Below are 17,499 nucleotides of genomic sequence, written 5' to 3' on the forward strand. Positions count from 1 at the left end.
TTGTTGCTAGGAGACCAAAAAAAAAAAAAAAAAAAAAAAGCCAGCCGCAGAAGGGGAGTCGGGGATTGTGAGCATAACCTCTCGGGTACTGCTGCACATGGCCGGGGCCGCGCGGTTGCCAAAGGAGCCGCTTGACCCAGTAAGTCAGAACAAGATCTTCTGCGAAACGGTCCGGAAGGAACTGCGATGCCAGCGGCTGCACACGGAGTTCGGGCTGAACCCACTCCTAAAGGGTATGGTATTAGGGGGTGTAGCACAGGGCTGAGCTAGGCATGAGTGTGCCCCGGGAAGGGGCCACCCTTCCCATACAGCATCTTTATAGGGCAATGCCAAGCTGCAACTTCCAGTGCTGGGCCGAGTTTCCGTCGCATACAAATAAAACTTCACCTTCATTTGCTGTAGCGTGGACTTTCTAGGCAAGAGCCTGCTTTATTAGACGAAGCAGATTAAGATGGTGTAGGGTGTGTGCGTGTATCTATAAGGCGAGTCTTAGTGCCCAAATGGAAATTAGAGTATCAGTCCTCTGCAGTATTGGGTGTTCCTAATTTTGCATAGATAGATGGGACTGCACAAAAGCACCACTGGATGTATAGACTACATCCTCGGGTCCAAGTTGAATTTCTTTGGAATCTACAAAAGAAAGCTACAGTATTTGGCTTCACATCTTCACGGTTCTTTATGTAGCTGAATTTGTAACCCAGAGGCTCAATTTAAAAAACAGGAGTAGAAAACCAATACATAAATCTGAAACCCATTGGAAATCCTTTCCGAATTGACTTTTTGCCCCACAAGCAGGGGCGTAGCTAAGGGACAGGGAGCCATGTTCACACCTCTCCCCAGAGGCTCCTCTGAGTGAGGGAGACAGTGAAGAAAATAGGGAGGGGTGGAGTTGGGGCCCCCAGGTTCTTTGAACCCATCCACTCAATTATAGCTGCACCCCTGCCCACAAGCCCGATTTTCCTTCTTAAAAAGATGGGCACCCTTCAGAGACTCCCTATACCATCTGTCTGTGTTCCAAACATAAGCATCAGTTACCCAAAATACATCTTTCTGGTCCTGCTAGTTAGACACCTGCACTGAGAAAATGCTCTTCTTCTCAAGCACATAATAGAAAAATTACTATTTTTCTAGCTTTGTTAGTCCAGACTTCTGCTAGGCCTACTGCTGGAGGCCCACTAGTGCCTAACTTATATTTTCTTGCTTTTGCACAGTTCATACCATAGCTGGAAAGCCTATGGCTTGGCATGATAACTTAGAGGAGCCTGCAGATGGTAAGAAGCCTTTGCTTTTTAATGCTGAGATTATTCAAAACTGCTTAAGAACTGTCTTCTAAATATGTATCAGAAAGGGATGGTAGAGCATATAGGGAACTTCACAGATGAAATGTTTTTCTCTGTATGTTAAAAAAACCCCTTGATCATTCTGTGAATGTGTCAATAGGCAATTCCTAGAGAAAAGAACTATAAACAAGGAAGCTATATTTTATTGGATCAGTTTCTGTCACTGCAAGATGACTTATCTAAGTTTTCAAGGTAAGCAGAATTCTGTACAAGGCAGCATGTATAGATAGAAAAATTGCAACTGAAGTAGGGGTGGGTCTGGACCGGTCCGGAGGCCATTGTAAAGGCCTCCGGACCGGTTCGGACCTGGCCGGTCCGGGTGGAGGGGGTCCCTTTAAGGGCAGGGAGGGTTTACTTACCCCTCCCGCCGCTTTGCCCCCTCCAGCGCCCGTATTTTCTGTAGAAATTGGGGCAGCAGGATACCTCCCCGCCGCCCCTTCTGCCTCCTCATTGCAAAAGGCTGCAACAAGCCTTCTGCACACGCGGTGCGCGAGCTTCACGTTTACCTGACGCGACAGGTAGACCGGGCCTCCGACTGGGACGAGGCCGGGTAGACGGGGCCTCCGGTGATCGGAGGCCCGGTCTACCCGGCCTTGTCCCGGTGGGTAGACCGGGCCTCCGGCGGTCGGAGGCCCAGTCTGCCCGTCGCGTCGGGTAAAAGTGAAGCTCGCGCGCCGTGCCGCGTGCGCAGAAGGCTTGTTGCAGCCTTTTGCAATGAGGAGGTAGAAGGGGCGGCGGGGAGGTATCCTGCTGCCCCAATTTCTACAGAAAATACGGGCGCTGGAGGGGGCAAAGCGGCGGGAGGGGTAAGTAAACCCTCCCCGCCCTTAAAGGGACCCCCTCCACAGTGCCGGACCGCAACTGTGCGGTTCTGTGCACACCCCTAATCTGAAGCTTTCTCAACAAGCTGATAAGAGCCATAATAAAGAAGAACTTGCAGGAAAAGAATTGCACAGAAGTGAGAGATAATTTTATTTGAACCAACTAGAGTTTAAAATGTGGAAGTAAGCTTTTGTTTGCATGCACTACATAGTTCTGTGGCTTGTGCTACTTCTGGCACCTGAACCAGAGGCTGGCTACCTATACCTCAGGACAAAGGCCAGCCTAATAATACAGTACTAGTTCCTATTGGTTAGCTCAGTGAAAGAGAACATGCTTTGCATGTTGAAAATCCCAGGTTCATTCCTTGGTAGTTAGGGCTGGGAAAGATTGCTTGACGGAAGCCCTGGAGAGCAGCTGTCATCAGTGTAGACAATATCAAATTAGATGGACTTAGTATCAGGCAGCTTCCTAAGTTTGTCTCATATTTCCACTTTATGAATGAGATAGGAATGTGCATGGAACCGGCGATTCTGCCGGTTTGGAGTGTCTAACTTTAAGGGTGGGGAAGGGTGCAGCATACCTCCCTGCCACCCCATTTGCCCGGATGTGACCAGAAGTAGCGAGCACACTCAGCATGCATACTCATGAGTGCGCCATGCGCGTGCAGGCACGCTAACTACTTCTGGTCACATCCAGACAATGGGGCAAATGAAGTAGCAGGGAGGTACGCTGCTGCCCTGAAGGGCTTTTGGAAAACCAAGCACCAGCGAGGGAAACGTGGTTGGAGGTGGTAAGTGAACCCTCCCCTGCCCTTAAAGTTAGACACCCCCTGAAGTGGTCCCCGCCGGTTCCATACACATCCCTAGAATTAGGTATACTCATAGTTTATGTATCTAAACTACACAGGATTTATCAGAATACTGGCTATCCTATGATCTTGCCATTCGAGAAACAGTGTTGTTGATTGCAGTGTTACTGGTTTGCCAACATATTTCTGGCAGTTCAGCATATATGGTAAGGAAAACATTTTCTTACAACACTGATTCACAAAAACATGCAAGACGCTGATGTCGTCACTCAGGGTTTCTCAACATGTGGGTCCTCAGATGTTATTGGACTTCAGCTCCCATAATCCCCAGCCCAAGCGGCCTTTAGTTGGGAATTATGGGAGATGAAGTCCAATTACATCTGGGGACCCACATGTTGAGAATCCCTGGTCTAGATCACTGTCAGCCTATTTCCCAGGAGCAGGACCCAGTAACATGCTCAAATAATCTAACAGACTGACTAATGTCACAACCCAGCAGACAAGTCCTATTTAAATCAATGGGGTCTGAACATTTTATAGAGGTCTACACTTCCACAGTAAATAATATAATTGATACGTATGTAACTTTTGGTGCATTGCACTCACAGTCTAGACTTCATCATTCCCAGCCTCAATTCTTTTCCCAACAGATAAGTTCCTGAAACTTATTCATCATGCTGCACTTGAACCAACCAAAAAATACACAGAACCACAAACAGTAAGCCAGGAAATTGGCTGGTTTACCACACCTTTGGTGAGTGGGTTTCAAGGAGTTTGTGTGAAGCAAATGTTGCCTGTGCATGTGTGGTGGTGGTGGTGGTGACAAAGAAGAATGGCGATTGCCACACCACTACTTAATTCAACATCTTAAGAATCCTAGCTGTGATAGCTGTGGAAACAGCCTTGAAAAAGTTCAACAGATACTAATGACAAGTTAGAGGTCAAAGATTTAATCAAATAGGGATGAAGAGAGCTTCAATTTAAGTAACCAATTGCTTGTTCTTCCCTTATGTCATAAGTTGTTAACACTCTGATCAAACTCTCCTTTGCAGACCAGTATCAACCGGAATGATCCAAGGCTGTACTTCCCAAGTCGGAGCACTGAAATCAGCAGATACATGGCCGCCGTGTGGCGTCTGCAGCCGCCAAAAGAGAAGAGATAAGGGCACCATATGATTGGGGTGGGGCTTAACAGAATAAGCTTAGACACGAACTCAGGGTTTCTGACCTGCAATTTCCCAGTCTCCCAATTGTCATGTACAGCAGAATAGCTTTCAAGTAAGGAAGGTCCCTCACTGTTGGAACACTTAGTGCTTACAGTAAACCTGACCCAAAATTTTACCTGTTGCTGTTCCTACTTTACAGGTGAACCTCCATATTCACGGACGCCATATCTGGAGTTCCACACATCCGTGGTTGGGGAATTGGCACCTGACCTCGGTATATGTGGAAAAATGGGCAACTAAGGGGTTGAATTTAGCGTATCTGCAGCTTGGGGGTGGCCAGAAATGACCTTAGAGATCATTTACATTATTTTGGTGTAAACCGCCCTGAGCCATTTTTGGAAGAGTGGTATATAAATCAAATAAATAAATAAAATTTCTGCCTCTTTGGGGATTGGGAGCCTCAGAATGGGGACCAGTGTTCTCTTACAGGGATTCCCAGATGTTGTTGACTACTACTCCCATAGTTCTCAGCCAAAGGCCATTGCAGCTAGGGATGCTGGTAGTTGTAGTGAACAACATCTGGTAATCCCTGTTAGAGGGAACTGTGTGTGTGTGTGTGTGTGTGTGTGTGTGTGTGTGTGTGTGTAGGAACCGGGGGGAAACGTGATTTGTGGCCGATTCTCTGCTATTGGGGGCACTGCTGTGCTGCTGGGGACTCAAGGATCATGGTAGATCACTCCCCCACCACACACACACACCGTGCTTTTAGGGCAATTTTCTTATTTTGGACATTTTCCCCAACCTCCAGGACCCTAAGCCCTGCAATCCCATTACTTCAATGCCTTCTATTCACGGTTTCCATATCCATAGTAGCAGCAGAGAATGGAACCCCTGCAAATATGGAGGTTCTCCTGTATTTATTTTATGCAGGAATCTGTTTAGTGAAGAGAGATGGGAGAATCCGTTTCCCAGCAAGAAGCAATGGTAGCAGCAGCTCATGAGGCAGCTTGTTGTTAGACCGCCAGCTTCTGACACTGAATGGGGGAGGAGGATCCAATGTCCTTAAGCAGGGAGAATAATGAAGCAGCAGAAGCATGGAAGCTTCTGTTTCAACACTGTGCAGCTAGAAATAGCTTTGAGAGGGCAGCCTCTAGCATTATGGCTGGGTTAGGCCTCCATTAACATAGAGATTTCTTCCAACAGAACACGTAGCTGCTGAGTGGTTAGCAGCATCTGGTGCACAAGCCACTGCCCTGTATTAGTTTGCCCGGATAATTTAAGGTATACGTGAGTTCATCCCAATGCCAACAAGAGGGGATCTTTTCCAACTTGAAAGTATGGATGAATTGGTCAACCGTTTTCAAAATGGTTTAATTGACAGTCTTACTCAAGGAGATTCAGGAAAGACCAAGTTGGTGTTTAACAAGAAAGAGAGGCAGTAGGAAGTTATCCGAGACTATCTGCACACCAGCACTGGTATTTGCAGCGTCAGGTAGTACCATATCATCTGCCAACTTCATAGCAGACAAAGTGGCCAGGTAGGTCAAGGCTAACCTCAAATCACGGCTACGTGCCTTTATTCTAGAAGCAAGTCAGACCTCACAAAGAAGAAAAGTCTATTAATTTCATTTCTCAGCGGGAACGGTTCTTCATTTTCTGCCTCATCTTTTTGCCAGGCCTCTTCTGCAAAGAGAAAAAGTACAGAGTTGGCTATCATCTCACCACTTTATTTCCACTCTACATAGGAAAGAGAGAGAGAGCTGTGTGCCAAAATGAATACTCCCCAAACATCCCAGTCATAGCTAGACATTCTGAGATGATTGCTTCTCATTAAAATTACAGAATTACCTTAACTGCCAAGCTTATCTAGAATACAGTCATACTACATTCCACTGCAACAAGAGCCCATTCCTGTTCATGGTGAATACTCACATTGGCACCCCTTTTTCCTGCTTTCCCAGAGCCCTTGTTGTGAGCCACACTAGCACGGAAACTGGAGACATCATTGTGACTTTCTCGAGTGTTCCACTTTGAACCTTTCTTCTTCCCACCAAAACCAAACTTCTGATTCTTGTAGCGTCGTTTGGCATTTGGTCTGAAAGAAAAACAAACCAAGTACACCCAGGGTCATATTCAAATAACCACAGAATAACCTCTTACCAAGGTTTTATATCACAGACTGCATCTCAGCATGTAGTTTGCCTGCCTGCCAGCCACTCCCACCCTGAGAAAGAAGAAAATACTCTCTTTGCTGCTTCACTTTAAGAAGCTCCTACACAGAAATAGCAACAAACTATGCCATGTTCTAAAACAACAAAAGCTACTCAGTCAACATCAAGAAACACTGTACACAACAGAAACCAGTAGCCAATTTGCATCATCTATGTACACAAATGGCATGGGTATCAAGGCTCTGGTTCTCAGCAAATTCCAATATATACGCTAAGCCTTCTACCTAGCTGTGGTGATCATGTTCCTTGGCAATGCTAGTCCCAGATGTTCAGAAGCATGATCCACCTCCTTTCATACCTATTGATTTAAAACATGAATCTCCTCTCTACATCCAGTTACTAAGATTCGTGTGTGTGTGTGTATGTATACACATAAGTTTTGGCTGAACAGCAACAGAATAAACATCAGTAAAATACTTTTTAGTGGATCAACTTTTGTTCTTGGAAGAATGCAAGCATTTAATTTATACAAAGAACTAACTTGAAAATACAAAACAGTGCTCCTTCACAAACAAGAAGTATGCAATAGAATTCCTGTTCCTGGTGACAAAGCAAAGAAATATAGATCTTGCCTAAATTTTGCCACATCTTGGAACTTACCCTTTCTTATTCAGTTGGTTTCCAGTTGTATCCTTCTTCTTGCCCTGAGAAGCTGGTTGTTGCTCCCCCTCAAGGAATTCCAGCTTGTCTGAAAGACCTACATGAAGGGCACAATGGATGAGGCACATTAAAGCCATGCCAGAGATGGGCTACAGAATAAGCACTGCACAACCTCCTTAATCCCCAGAGGGTTAGGACCACATATAAAACAGCATATAAGCAGTGTGATAATGTCCCATGATCTAACAATCTCATGTGCTGATAAAATGGGAATGATTACCAGACAGAGTTTTATGAACTGGTGGCAGCACCTAGGTGATACTGTGCCAAACACAAAGGTAATACAGGATAGTAACCAATTACTACAAAGGCCTCAAAATAAGAGTATGATAAGTGCATCAGGAAAGGTGAAGAGACAATACAGCCTATCCTTTCTGGCATTCTCAACCATAAAGTCCCAATATACAGCAACAAATGATTGTCTAATGTACTGATTCAGAAACTTTAATTCAGGCAAGAGCTTAAAATGACCAATTACTTTTAGAGAGGAAAAATACATGCAAATTAATATTTTGCTAAGGGATATAACTAGATCAATGTGCTGCAGAGCAGGAGAGCAAGTCTGCAGAAAAACTTGACGGGCAACAAAAAAACCATGGACTCTTAACACAGCATAACTGTCAATAGAGCTCATACATTTAACCTCCCATGCTAACAAATGCCATCTGGTTGGTGGATCCCATATCCACTTACAGATGAAGCGATGCTGACACAGAGACTTGCCTGTTACCCAGTAAAGCTATGGCTGCCGAGCTTGGAACCCAGGATCAAGATCTACTGGGACAATTCTTCATAGTAAGAGAGCCATGCTTATCTTGCTTCTCCAATGGAGCAGTTGCCAGAGATCCTACATATTTTTCCACAAGTACAAGTTCCTGCATTATACATCATACCCTGTTTCTGGTTCTTCTAGTAAAAGATGAGGGAGAAAGAGCCTCACCTTTCTGGTATTTTTTAATTGCACTCAACATTGTGGACTTCTCTTTCTGCCTCTTCTGAAGCACCTCAGTTTGTACCTGTCAACAAGAAATAGCATATTAGACTTGTTCTCCCCTGAACCCCAGTCTCTTCCAAAAAGATGTCCCCTTTTGCGCATGCACACACATACACCCCACTCTGCAGATCAGGAGTCCTATGTGTGAATCAGTAGCTGGACCCATCTCCCAAATAATTCCACTTCCTAGACTGCCAAACAAACAGTAGGCATGCCTTCTCCTCCAATTCAAGGGACTTTATCCCAGATTTTCTCTTTACCTTTTTGCCGTATTTTCTCTGAGCACGGAGCTGTTTGGCCCTTTCAGACTTTTCCATTGCTTCTTGCTTGCTCTTCAACTTTTGGCGAATCTAGTAAGGAGAAAGCAAACAAACATGTTTCTTGGGCAGATGAAGGCAGGCTCCTGCAATTAGTAGCTCTGAACTGTTCTAATCTATGATGACAACAGATATTTATACATCTTTTTAATAATGCTGTGTTCTAAATATGGCATTCCACATTTGCTACAGCCCTTTAGGACTACTCAGACTCTAGCTATTCATTAAAAAACCTCTTTCCAGAGGGGACTTCTAGGATGAGACAATGGCCATGTTAGGAACTAGCAACCTACTGTTATTTCTTAAATATATGATTAGAAGAAAAAAGCAACAGCTATCAGGCACACTGGGCAGCATCCAGACTAAGAGCTGCATAAGCAACATATTTCTGCTTGCACATAGGAAGGGCAATTGCTATCAATACCCACCCTGCTTCTCTCAGCAGTCTCCTGTGCCTAATGAAAACACGTCTCCGAGGGTTAGGAGACTCTTAGAGACATATTTCTGGCAGGTACAGGGGACTGCAGAGAGAAGGCAGTGTCAGTGAAAAGTGGTCCTCCATTAGCAGATGCACTCTATTCACACATCTTAGTCTGAGTGCTGCTGCTATAGCCTTAGTTACATCACTTTGACAATGGAGTAGGAAATCGGCAGTTTCCTAGGTACTAGGAAATAATAAAGAAGCTAGGGAACAGTACTATTTATATAAGATCAAAGACGACATTCAGAGTAGCTGAAAAGGAATGAGAAACATTGAAAGGATGTCTAAACCAGCCAGCGTGGTGTCGTGGTTAGAATGCTGGACTAGAACTGGGGAGACCCGAGTTCAAATCCCCATTCAGCCATGATACTAGCTGGGTGACTCCGGGCCAGTCACTTCTCTCTCAGCCTAACCTACTTCACAGGGTTGTTGTGAAAGAGAAACTCAAGTATGTAGTACACCACTCTGGGCTCCTTGGAGGAAGAGAGGGATATAATAATTAATAATAATAATAAACACTATAAATAATAGTTTAAATACAGTTTAAATAATAAACTGTAGCCAAAAATTGGTGGGACCATAAAATTGAAAAATTTGAAGAAAATGAAGATGTAAAAATATTACGGGACTTCCGACTACAGACAGACAAACATCTGCCACATAATACACCAGATATAAGTGTAGTCGAGAAGAAAGAAAAACAAGTCAAAATTATCGACATAGCAATACCAGGGGATAGCAGAATAGAAGAAAAAGAAATAGAAAAAAATCACCAAATACAAAGATCTACAAACTGAAATTGAAAGGCTGTGGCAGAAAAAGACCAAAATAATCCCAGTGGTAATTGGTGCCCTGGGTGCAGTTCCAAAAGACCTTGAAGAGCACGTCAACACCATAGGGGCCACAGAAATCACCATCAGCCAATTACAAAAAACAACTTTACTGGGAACAGCCTATATTCTGCGACGATATCTATAACAGCAACAACATTGACAATAAAATTCAGCCATCCCAGGTCCTTGGGAAGGACTCGATGTCTGGATAAAACAAACCAGTCAATAACACCTGTCTGACTGTGTAAATAAATAATACTAAACACAGAATGAAAATTAGAAGGCGCCACCGCCTTCTCCTCAACCTCCCCTGCCTTCTGCCAGCTCTTGTTCTCGCAAGGAGGCCAGCAACCCCGTTTTCACCGCCTGCTCAGTCGTCCTCGGCGGCTCACAATGGCAGCACCTCCTCCTCTTCAGTCTCCCTCCCTCCTCACCAGCTCTCACAACTCCCAGCAGTTGCTCACGAACTCTCGCGAGAGCTGACACACACAGGATTAGCCATGGGTACTACTTAGAGAATTATATAGAGATTCAATCCAAAATCATTGTACAGTCACTTGATGTACAGTGAATTGTACACCAATTGAATTGTACACCAAGTGTATTGGTATACAGTGAATTGGCTCAGGACTTGAGCCAATTCAAACTGAATGAAGCAACTTATGGCCAATTTGATTAACACTTAATAATGTGAAGTACCATTCATACTGAAAAGAACTATGCAGAAGCGGTTATTTTCTCCTTCCATCTTCTTCTAGGGCATTACCATTGGGCATTATCAAACTACCAGACAGCACATGCCACAGTTTTGAATCTGAAACTATAAAGACATCCATTATAGAAGTAGACAAACATATTAGAGGGGCTACACATTCTACCTTTTGCATCTGTTGATCAGATTTTGCCATCTCTGCAAAATAGTCATCAGGTCGTCTAGTAGGGATTTTGAGCTGATGTAGCTGAGGTAAGGCTTCTAGAACCGATGTTTGGGCCTGATGGTAACTGGGAAAACAAAAGGATCGCACATTAAAGCTTTTCTATCCTGTTGGCAGCTACATATTTTATGCTCTGGCAACGTAGGTAGGTTTCATGCAGGTGTTATGACCTAGCTGCCACAGTGCCAAACACTAGTATAGATTTAGACAAAATAAAAGCATCTTTGTCCCACTGTCATTTTCCATCAAACATTACTTTTGCCAGCAGTATGCCCAAGTGGTAGGCATGGCCTTGTGGAGGCCACATTCATATCTCTACGAGTGGGGCCTGAACCCTCACCTCCTGCTTCCCCACTGTTTTGTTCTTTCACTCGGAGCTACAGGGTAGTTCATGGTATTGCTTTCTGTGAGCTTGCTGCTTTTGTAGTTTGCATTCTTTTGTCTCCATGTGACTCCCTTTCAAATGCTTCCCTTTCCACAGACACAAAAAAAACCCCAACAAAACGTGTGTAGCATTCCCAGCAATGTATGTGCTGAATCCCTGGTCCCAGAGCATGACTCAAACTCTTCTACAAGGTTACTGTGGCCCTTTGATTCCATACATAGGCCTTCTCCTAACCACAGGGCTATAGAGGTGGCCAGCTTATCTTATAACTGCAATGGCAGTCCTGCCTGCTTGCCTTCATTTAGCCTTAGCATTTTTTCTGGCCCAAAGATGGTTTGCAGGCTGCTGCTATGTCCAGGCTATAAAACCCTGTTTAAGGAGCCCTAAAGCTTGTGCCCCCAGGCATCAGTTGCTGTCTTCTTAACTTCTGGGCTATGGGTGACCTCTGATAGGGAGGGGGGCACTGTAGGCTCTCACTGCCAGCCTATTTATGCATTATTAAGGGGATGTGGACAAGATAGGGCAAGATCCTGGCACTGAAGCAGTTGTCATGTGTTAATCAGCCACACAATAAAAGCACTAGTATGAGGACTGTTGTGCACTGACAATTCATGATTAAGGTGTGCGCGCACACACGTTTTGTAGGGATGTTGTGTGAGGGACTGTTGGTATTGCAATATTAACAGTTGCTTCTGCAGCTGTTGTGCAGTTATCTATGCTGTTGTGAGTGCCTGGGATTGCAATTATCTTGCACTGGCAAATGTTCTGGCACAGTGACCATCCAGCATAAAGAACCAAACCAAGTGCAAAGCAAAAACATAATATAGCATTTTCCCTTTTCAATGGGCAAGTAATAGTCATCTTATACAAAGGAAATGATCCATAGTCTTAAACACAATCTAGATAAGTAAGACCAATATCATCAGCATCAAGATCCATTTAGTATGCGTTTTCAGAGGAACTTCATGTATGTACATTAAATCAGTGATTACACTGCTACATTTGTGCAGTGGGCTATACAAATAGCTACTTGAGCAGCACAGAAATACGTAGAATGTGCAAGATGTGATTTTTTTAGTTGTGCATATGGATCAAATGCAACAATTCAGGCTCACAGGAAAAACATCTACCTTATATACACAGACTTACAAGCTCATCTCTCTCTTGAAGTCATCCTCAGGATTGACAGTATCGTTGTTGGGCAATTGACTAGAAATGGCATTCAATGCCAGGTGAGAGGTAACATCAAGCCTTTCCACCCAGGCCAGGTGCCTCTGAAATTCAGACAGGCACTGCTTCAATCCATTCTAGAGAGGAACATATTAAGCATAAATTCAACATGGAAGATAACTAGCACATCAACCAAAACAGCACTGGAATTCTGAAAGACTTTCTGTCTACATGCACCCTAGAGCCATAAACTAGACCTTGCACTGGCATGTATCCCCACTAAATGATCAGATTCCCCTGAGACAACACATACGTCTAAGAGTTCCATATCCAAATGGATGTCATAGAGGGTTTCTTTTAGCCTCAAGCTTTTCCTATCCAACATCTGCAAGCAAAAGTAAGTGCAATATCCAGCTACAACAATGGCAGCATAAACTGAGATACAGTAGATGCAGAATACCAATTTTTTTGTAGTCAAATGCTAACGCGGTGTATTTGGCCTTCTCTCCAAGAGGTCCCCATAGTCCAAGGGAATGAAACAGAAAATACCATATTTCTGGTGTATGGTATTCTCAAAGGCAAGATCTTTCAGATAATCATATAAATAACCCCAAGTCATGCCAAAACAACAATGCAATGCTATCAGCTATTGAGCTCAACGTACTGGTTCATTGTACAGAGTGAACTGAATAACTGATCTGTGACTATTTTATTCCTGTTAAATGCTAAGTTTATATCATGCAGAAGCTCATTATGCCCACGCACATTGATCCCACCAAGGCCACAATCACCCAGCACTCACCACATTGTTGAAAGGTTTTGGCCGTCCTTCTAGCACAACATTTAGGCCTGGCTTTAGTGAGCCTTTAGAAAACGCCTCCTGCAGCTATATTGGAGAAAGGAGATACATTAATAGCACTCCAGGAAACTGAAACACACAAATATCAGAGAAGTTAGGCCACCCACCTATACCCCTTGATTACAGAAGAGAGAGAAAGAGAGAGCGTGTGCACACAGGTGAGCATAACAGTAAGGGATTGCTGGGCAACAGAGCTCTCTATCTGCTCTACATAAACATGGTCAATCTGAAATACTGAACAGACACTGCACTGTACCACTGAGAACTGGCACAGTGAAGTGGCTGCAAGTCAGCAACCCCCTAGCCCAAATCTCACTCCAGTACCAAACTAAAATAACTGTTTTTGGTCTTAGACCTGAGACAAAGATATTAACCTAGCTTACAGGGCCACTGTGAATAATATCAATATTATTTATTTAGAAGATCTCTATCTCATCCCTCTAGCACACTGCTCAAGACATTTACAATAAAACACAACACAATAAAACAATAACTAACAACATAAAAACAACCCACCACAATAAAATAGCAGACAAGATTAAGACACCATCAGCCCTCACGGGCTATTTTGGAACCTAGCTTCATCATACTACTAGAACCCCTGCATGTCCTCAGCAGGTGAAATTCAAGCTGCCTTCACTTCTGTTGAGTACTGCCACAAACACACCTCTTGATCAGTAATAAGAGATTCTTCAGAATCTGATGATGCTGACATGTCTTGGTCCATCTCCACCTGAGGCATTGCACTTGATGCTTTGGGTTGTTTTGACTCAGATCCCACCAACCTACAGAAGAAATAAATAACAGTCAGGCAGTATGCTCAAGACCATGACAGGAAATAGGGGTAGAATTGTCAACTACCTTCTTTCAACTGGGCCGCTGTACCTTTAACAGTTACACAGAATAGAATTAAGAAATTCATCACATAAAACTTTCTCCCATCATTATGCTATGGCAGTTTCGAGCACTGACTAGAAGACCTCCAAGGTGCCTTCTAACTCTAAAGTACTATGATCCTGTTTACCGGCCGAGAAAACTTTCACCAGCTGAGTTTTCACTTAACTCTTCATTTACTTACCCTCGGAATAACGACAGCTAGCCCGTCTCTCACAAACCACGAGGCATCCTATTGCTTCCGGTCCCTGGGACGCTGCTGCCTTACGTGTTTCCTGTTCCGGTCAGGCAGCCTCGCCTCTTGGACGCCGTCTCCATGGTGACCAGTTCCACTGTGGCTTGTTGTTCACCGCGTCTTCGTGAAGAGCGGAGTGACAATTTTAGCAAGTGAGAGTTGGGGTAGAATATGAAGGGGAATGGGTGCACAGAAAGAGCTGTAACGGAAAGTGACTTGGCGAGACAAGCTGAGGATCCTCAGAGCTCAGAGCGCACGTGGTGGGAGTAGGAGTCGGTGGGATGCAGCCTGACTCTCTCTCTCCCTCTCTCTCTGACATTTGTGTTCCTCTTCCAGCACAGTCTGCTGAATCTCAGGCGCCATGTCGGTGATTGTGGCACAGTCTCTCCACGTCTTTGGGTTCCAGTCTCGAGTAGCGAACAATATTTGTTTCTTTGATGAGCAGATAATAGTCTATCCCGCAGGGAATAGCTGCGTGAAATATCATATAGAACAGAAATGGCAGAAGTTCATTTCAGGTAAACGAGCCTCCTCCCTCGTGCTAACCCTTCCCTACTTTCCCAGGGGTGAAAGAAGAGGGAGTGCAGTTGGTCTACCTACCTTTGCACCCCCCCACCCCCACCCCACACACTGCTCAAAACCGGAAATGGCACCATCTTACTGGGTTTGACCCAGTGTACAAACCTGTGAAGATCATTTTGAAGTTTGATTCTGTCTTCTAAGATGTTCATGATCTCCCCCAGCTTCATGTCATCCTCACATTTGTTAGGCATCCCCACCTCTACTCCTTTGTCCATGAAAATGTTGAACAGCACGGGGGCTCTGTGGCACTCCACCCGATCCCTTCCTCCATGTTGATGTAGAACCATTAATAAGCACTTGGGTTGGTTGTTCAACTATCTGTGAACCCACTTGTTTGCACAGATCTTTGATACTTGCTAGGAAAGTGGTTTCTTTTCCCCATGTTATATTCTATCCATAAGTCAAATATAAACAGTTTTAGTTTCCAGGTTCATATCTTGATCATGCTTTTCCAAAATACAACTATATTCACACCAGACTTATGTTTTGAAACCTACGTCTAGGGATTTCTCAGCAATTTGACAGATTATCCTTAGACTGTTTGGCAATAATAGCAAAATCCATGACTTACCACTAGCTAAAACATTATTCACTGCCTAGCAAGTGGGTCTGTTGAAGTCTGTTGAGTAATCTCCTACTTCTGGCCGTACTACAGTGCAGTGCCATAATTTTAGCTTTTGTGTGGACTAATCTTTAATGGCTGAAGCACAGTGTCCACAGAAAGGGAATTAGTGGGATTTCCTGGGTTCTTCACTCCTATCTCCATAGCTATTTAATTTCACTTAGTGATTTCCTAAAGTATTTATTTTGAAGCCTTTGTAAATGAGGCAAAGACTTCATGGGCAACCTTAGCATTAGAATTATCTATTGTTCTTTTAGTCTCGGCTCATGAAAACATTACATTAATGCTACATTAAGCTCACAGAAACTTTTTATTTGTGCTTTATAGGCTCAGAAAAGAGCCAAGGAATGCTAGCACTGGCAATTAGTCCAAACCGACGCTATCTGGCAATTTCAGAGATATTACAAGATAAACCTACTATCACAATCTATGAACTGTCATCTGTCCCATGCAAGAAACGGAAGATCCTGAATACCTTTGATTTCCCTGTTCAGGAATTTATCAGCCTGGGTTTTTCCCCTGATTCCAAATATCTAGTGGCTCAGACTGGACTCCCTGAATCAAACCTTGCCTACTGGATGTGGGAAAAGCAAAGAACAATGGCAGTTGTCAAGGTTGATGTTCAAAACAACCCTCTCTATCAGGTAAGACAGAAGAAAACTGTTTCAGGCAGGCATCTCAGATACATTAATCAAAATAATTATCATGACTAGTCATTACCTTAAGTGGAAAAATTGTGCCCCCATCTTTGGAGGCCCTAGTACAAGAAGCTGCCACTTGAAAATATTCTTATTGTGAAGTAACAGATCTGCTATTCACAGGTATTGCAAATCAGCAATTGCACTTAACATAGCATTGCCCCCTTTCTGTCCCCGGGATTAAGAGTGGTAGTCGCCCAACTCTGAAGTCTTTGCCTATTTTGCAGATTATGCACTTTAGAATTGACTAATGAGTGAAGCCTCTACTTGAAGTAGAACTGTATAGTTATCTACAAAGAAAAACAGAGCTATTATAACAGTGCAACCCTATATACAATATACTGAACTTTTTCTGACACCTGGCAACATTTTTTGTAATGTTTTTGACTGCTTGAACTATAAACCCCTTTCAGCTGTGGAAGCATCTTTAGGAGTTAGTTGACAATATTATTCATTGTTCTTATATATAGTAAGTGGTGTGTCCAAGTGTCTCTTATGTTAACAGAAATATTGTGTTTGTGCAAGGAGAAGCAATTTTCAATAGTTTCCCCTTCCCCCTTCTGCTCTCTCCCCATACAATCCTGTTCCAGAGGGCTCCCCTACTCTCAAATGTGGATATATTTTGCGGGGAGTGCAGGGGATTGTGCTTTGGATGGGTTTTGCACAAGTTTTCTTCCGCACAAGCTCCTTAAAATAAAACATTATCCCCAGAGAAATATTTTTGTTTATCTTCTTGTCTAATTTTAGGGGTTTGACTAGAAGCATTCTGCTGGCTAATATGGATGAATTTATTACGTCTAAAATGTTATTATTTGTCCAGGTCATGGGAAGAATCTACTGTAAATGTCTAAAACTTACTCCAGGCAGTCTTGGAAGAAACAGATTATCTAGACCCATAACTCACTTTTGAGTGGAATATGAAGTTGAGACTGCCTTGGTCAGTCTGATGGAGGATCTCCAATTAGGTATTGACAGAAGGCGTGTGACTCTGTTGATCCTTTTGGATTTCTTGGTGGCTTTCGAACCCATCAACCATGGTATCCTGCTGCGTCCCCTGAGAGAGTTGAGATTAGGTAGACTGTTTTACAATGGGTCCGTTCCTACTTCTTGGGCAGATTTCAGATGGTGTTGCTTAGAGACTGTTGCTCTTTAACACAAGAGCTACTGTATGGAGTTCTGCAGGTCTCCAATGCTTTTTAACATCTACCTGAAACTGCTGGAAGAGATCACCAGGTGATTTGGTACAGGGTGTTATCAATATGCTGATGACAACCAAATCTATTCCTCCATATCAACCTCTTTAGGAAATGGTATAAGTACCCTAAACACCTGCCCAGAGGTGGTAATGGGCTGGGTGAGGCATAACAAACTAGAGTTGACTCCAAATTAGGCGAAAGTACTGATTGTGGGGGCCTGGAACTTGAGAGATGTTTCTAGAGCCTGTTCTGTCTTTTCTGGATGGGGTTA

General features: G+C 43.7%; 3 protein-coding genes across 10 annotated transcripts in view; 2 read left to right on the top strand and 1 right to left on the bottom strand.

Annotated features, from left to right (window-relative positions):
- CFAP144 (cilia and flagella associated protein 144) lies at positions 1–4,311 on the top strand. The gene is made up of 4 exons (XM_053243455.1): positions 1–233; positions 1,212–1,271; positions 3,621–3,724; positions 4,023–4,311. Exons 1-4 carry the CDS (start codon positions 98–100, stop codon positions 4,131–4,133), a joined length of 411 nt encoding a protein of 136 aa, XP_053099430.1. The 5' UTR covers positions 1–97; the 3' UTR covers positions 4,134–4,311.
- Positions 4,312–5,686: 1,375 nt separating this feature from the next.
- EBNA1BP2 (EBNA1 binding protein 2) lies at positions 5,687–14,217 on the bottom strand. 5 transcript variants are annotated; one of them, XM_053243449.1, is made up of 10 exons: positions 14,080–14,217; positions 13,669–13,786; positions 12,945–13,028; positions 12,122–12,279; positions 10,531–10,654; positions 8,282–8,371; positions 7,968–8,043; positions 6,968–7,064; positions 6,069–6,231; positions 5,687–5,819 (listed from the first exon to the last, which is right to left on the bottom strand). In XM_053243449.1, exons 2-10 carry the CDS (start codon positions 13,741–13,743, stop codon positions 5,769–5,771), a joined length of 918 nt encoding a protein of 305 aa, XP_053099424.1. In that variant the 5' UTR covers positions 13,744–13,786; positions 14,080–14,217; the 3' UTR covers positions 5,687–5,768. The 5 variants fall into 5 exon arrangements, with proteins under 5 accessions (XP_053099424.1, XP_053099426.1, XP_053099425.1 ...); XM_053243451.1 differs by having other exon boundaries at positions 14,065–14,085; XM_053243450.1 differs by having other exon boundaries at positions 14,026–14,085.
- CFAP57 (cilia and flagella associated protein 57) overlaps positions 14,135–17,499 on the top strand; it is a 46,633-nt gene continuing 43,268 nt past the window's right edge. Inside the window, exons 1-3 of one of the 4 annotated variants that reach the window (XM_053243442.1) lie at positions 14,135–14,282; positions 14,467–14,648; positions 15,662–15,978. In XM_053243442.1, coding sequence (XP_053099417.1) covers positions 14,492–14,648; positions 15,662–15,978 — 474 coding nt within the window. In that variant the 5' untranslated portion in view covers positions 14,135–14,282; positions 14,467–14,491. The other 3 variants (XM_053243443.1, XM_053243445.1, XM_053243446.1) reach the window with 3 other exon arrangements.

This window comes from Hemicordylus capensis, chromosome 4 (genome assembly GCF_027244095.1).
Source record: "Hemicordylus capensis ecotype Gifberg chromosome 4, rHemCap1.1.pri, whole genome shotgun sequence".
NCBI lineage: Eukaryota > Metazoa > Chordata > Lepidosauria > Squamata > Cordylidae > Hemicordylus > Hemicordylus capensis.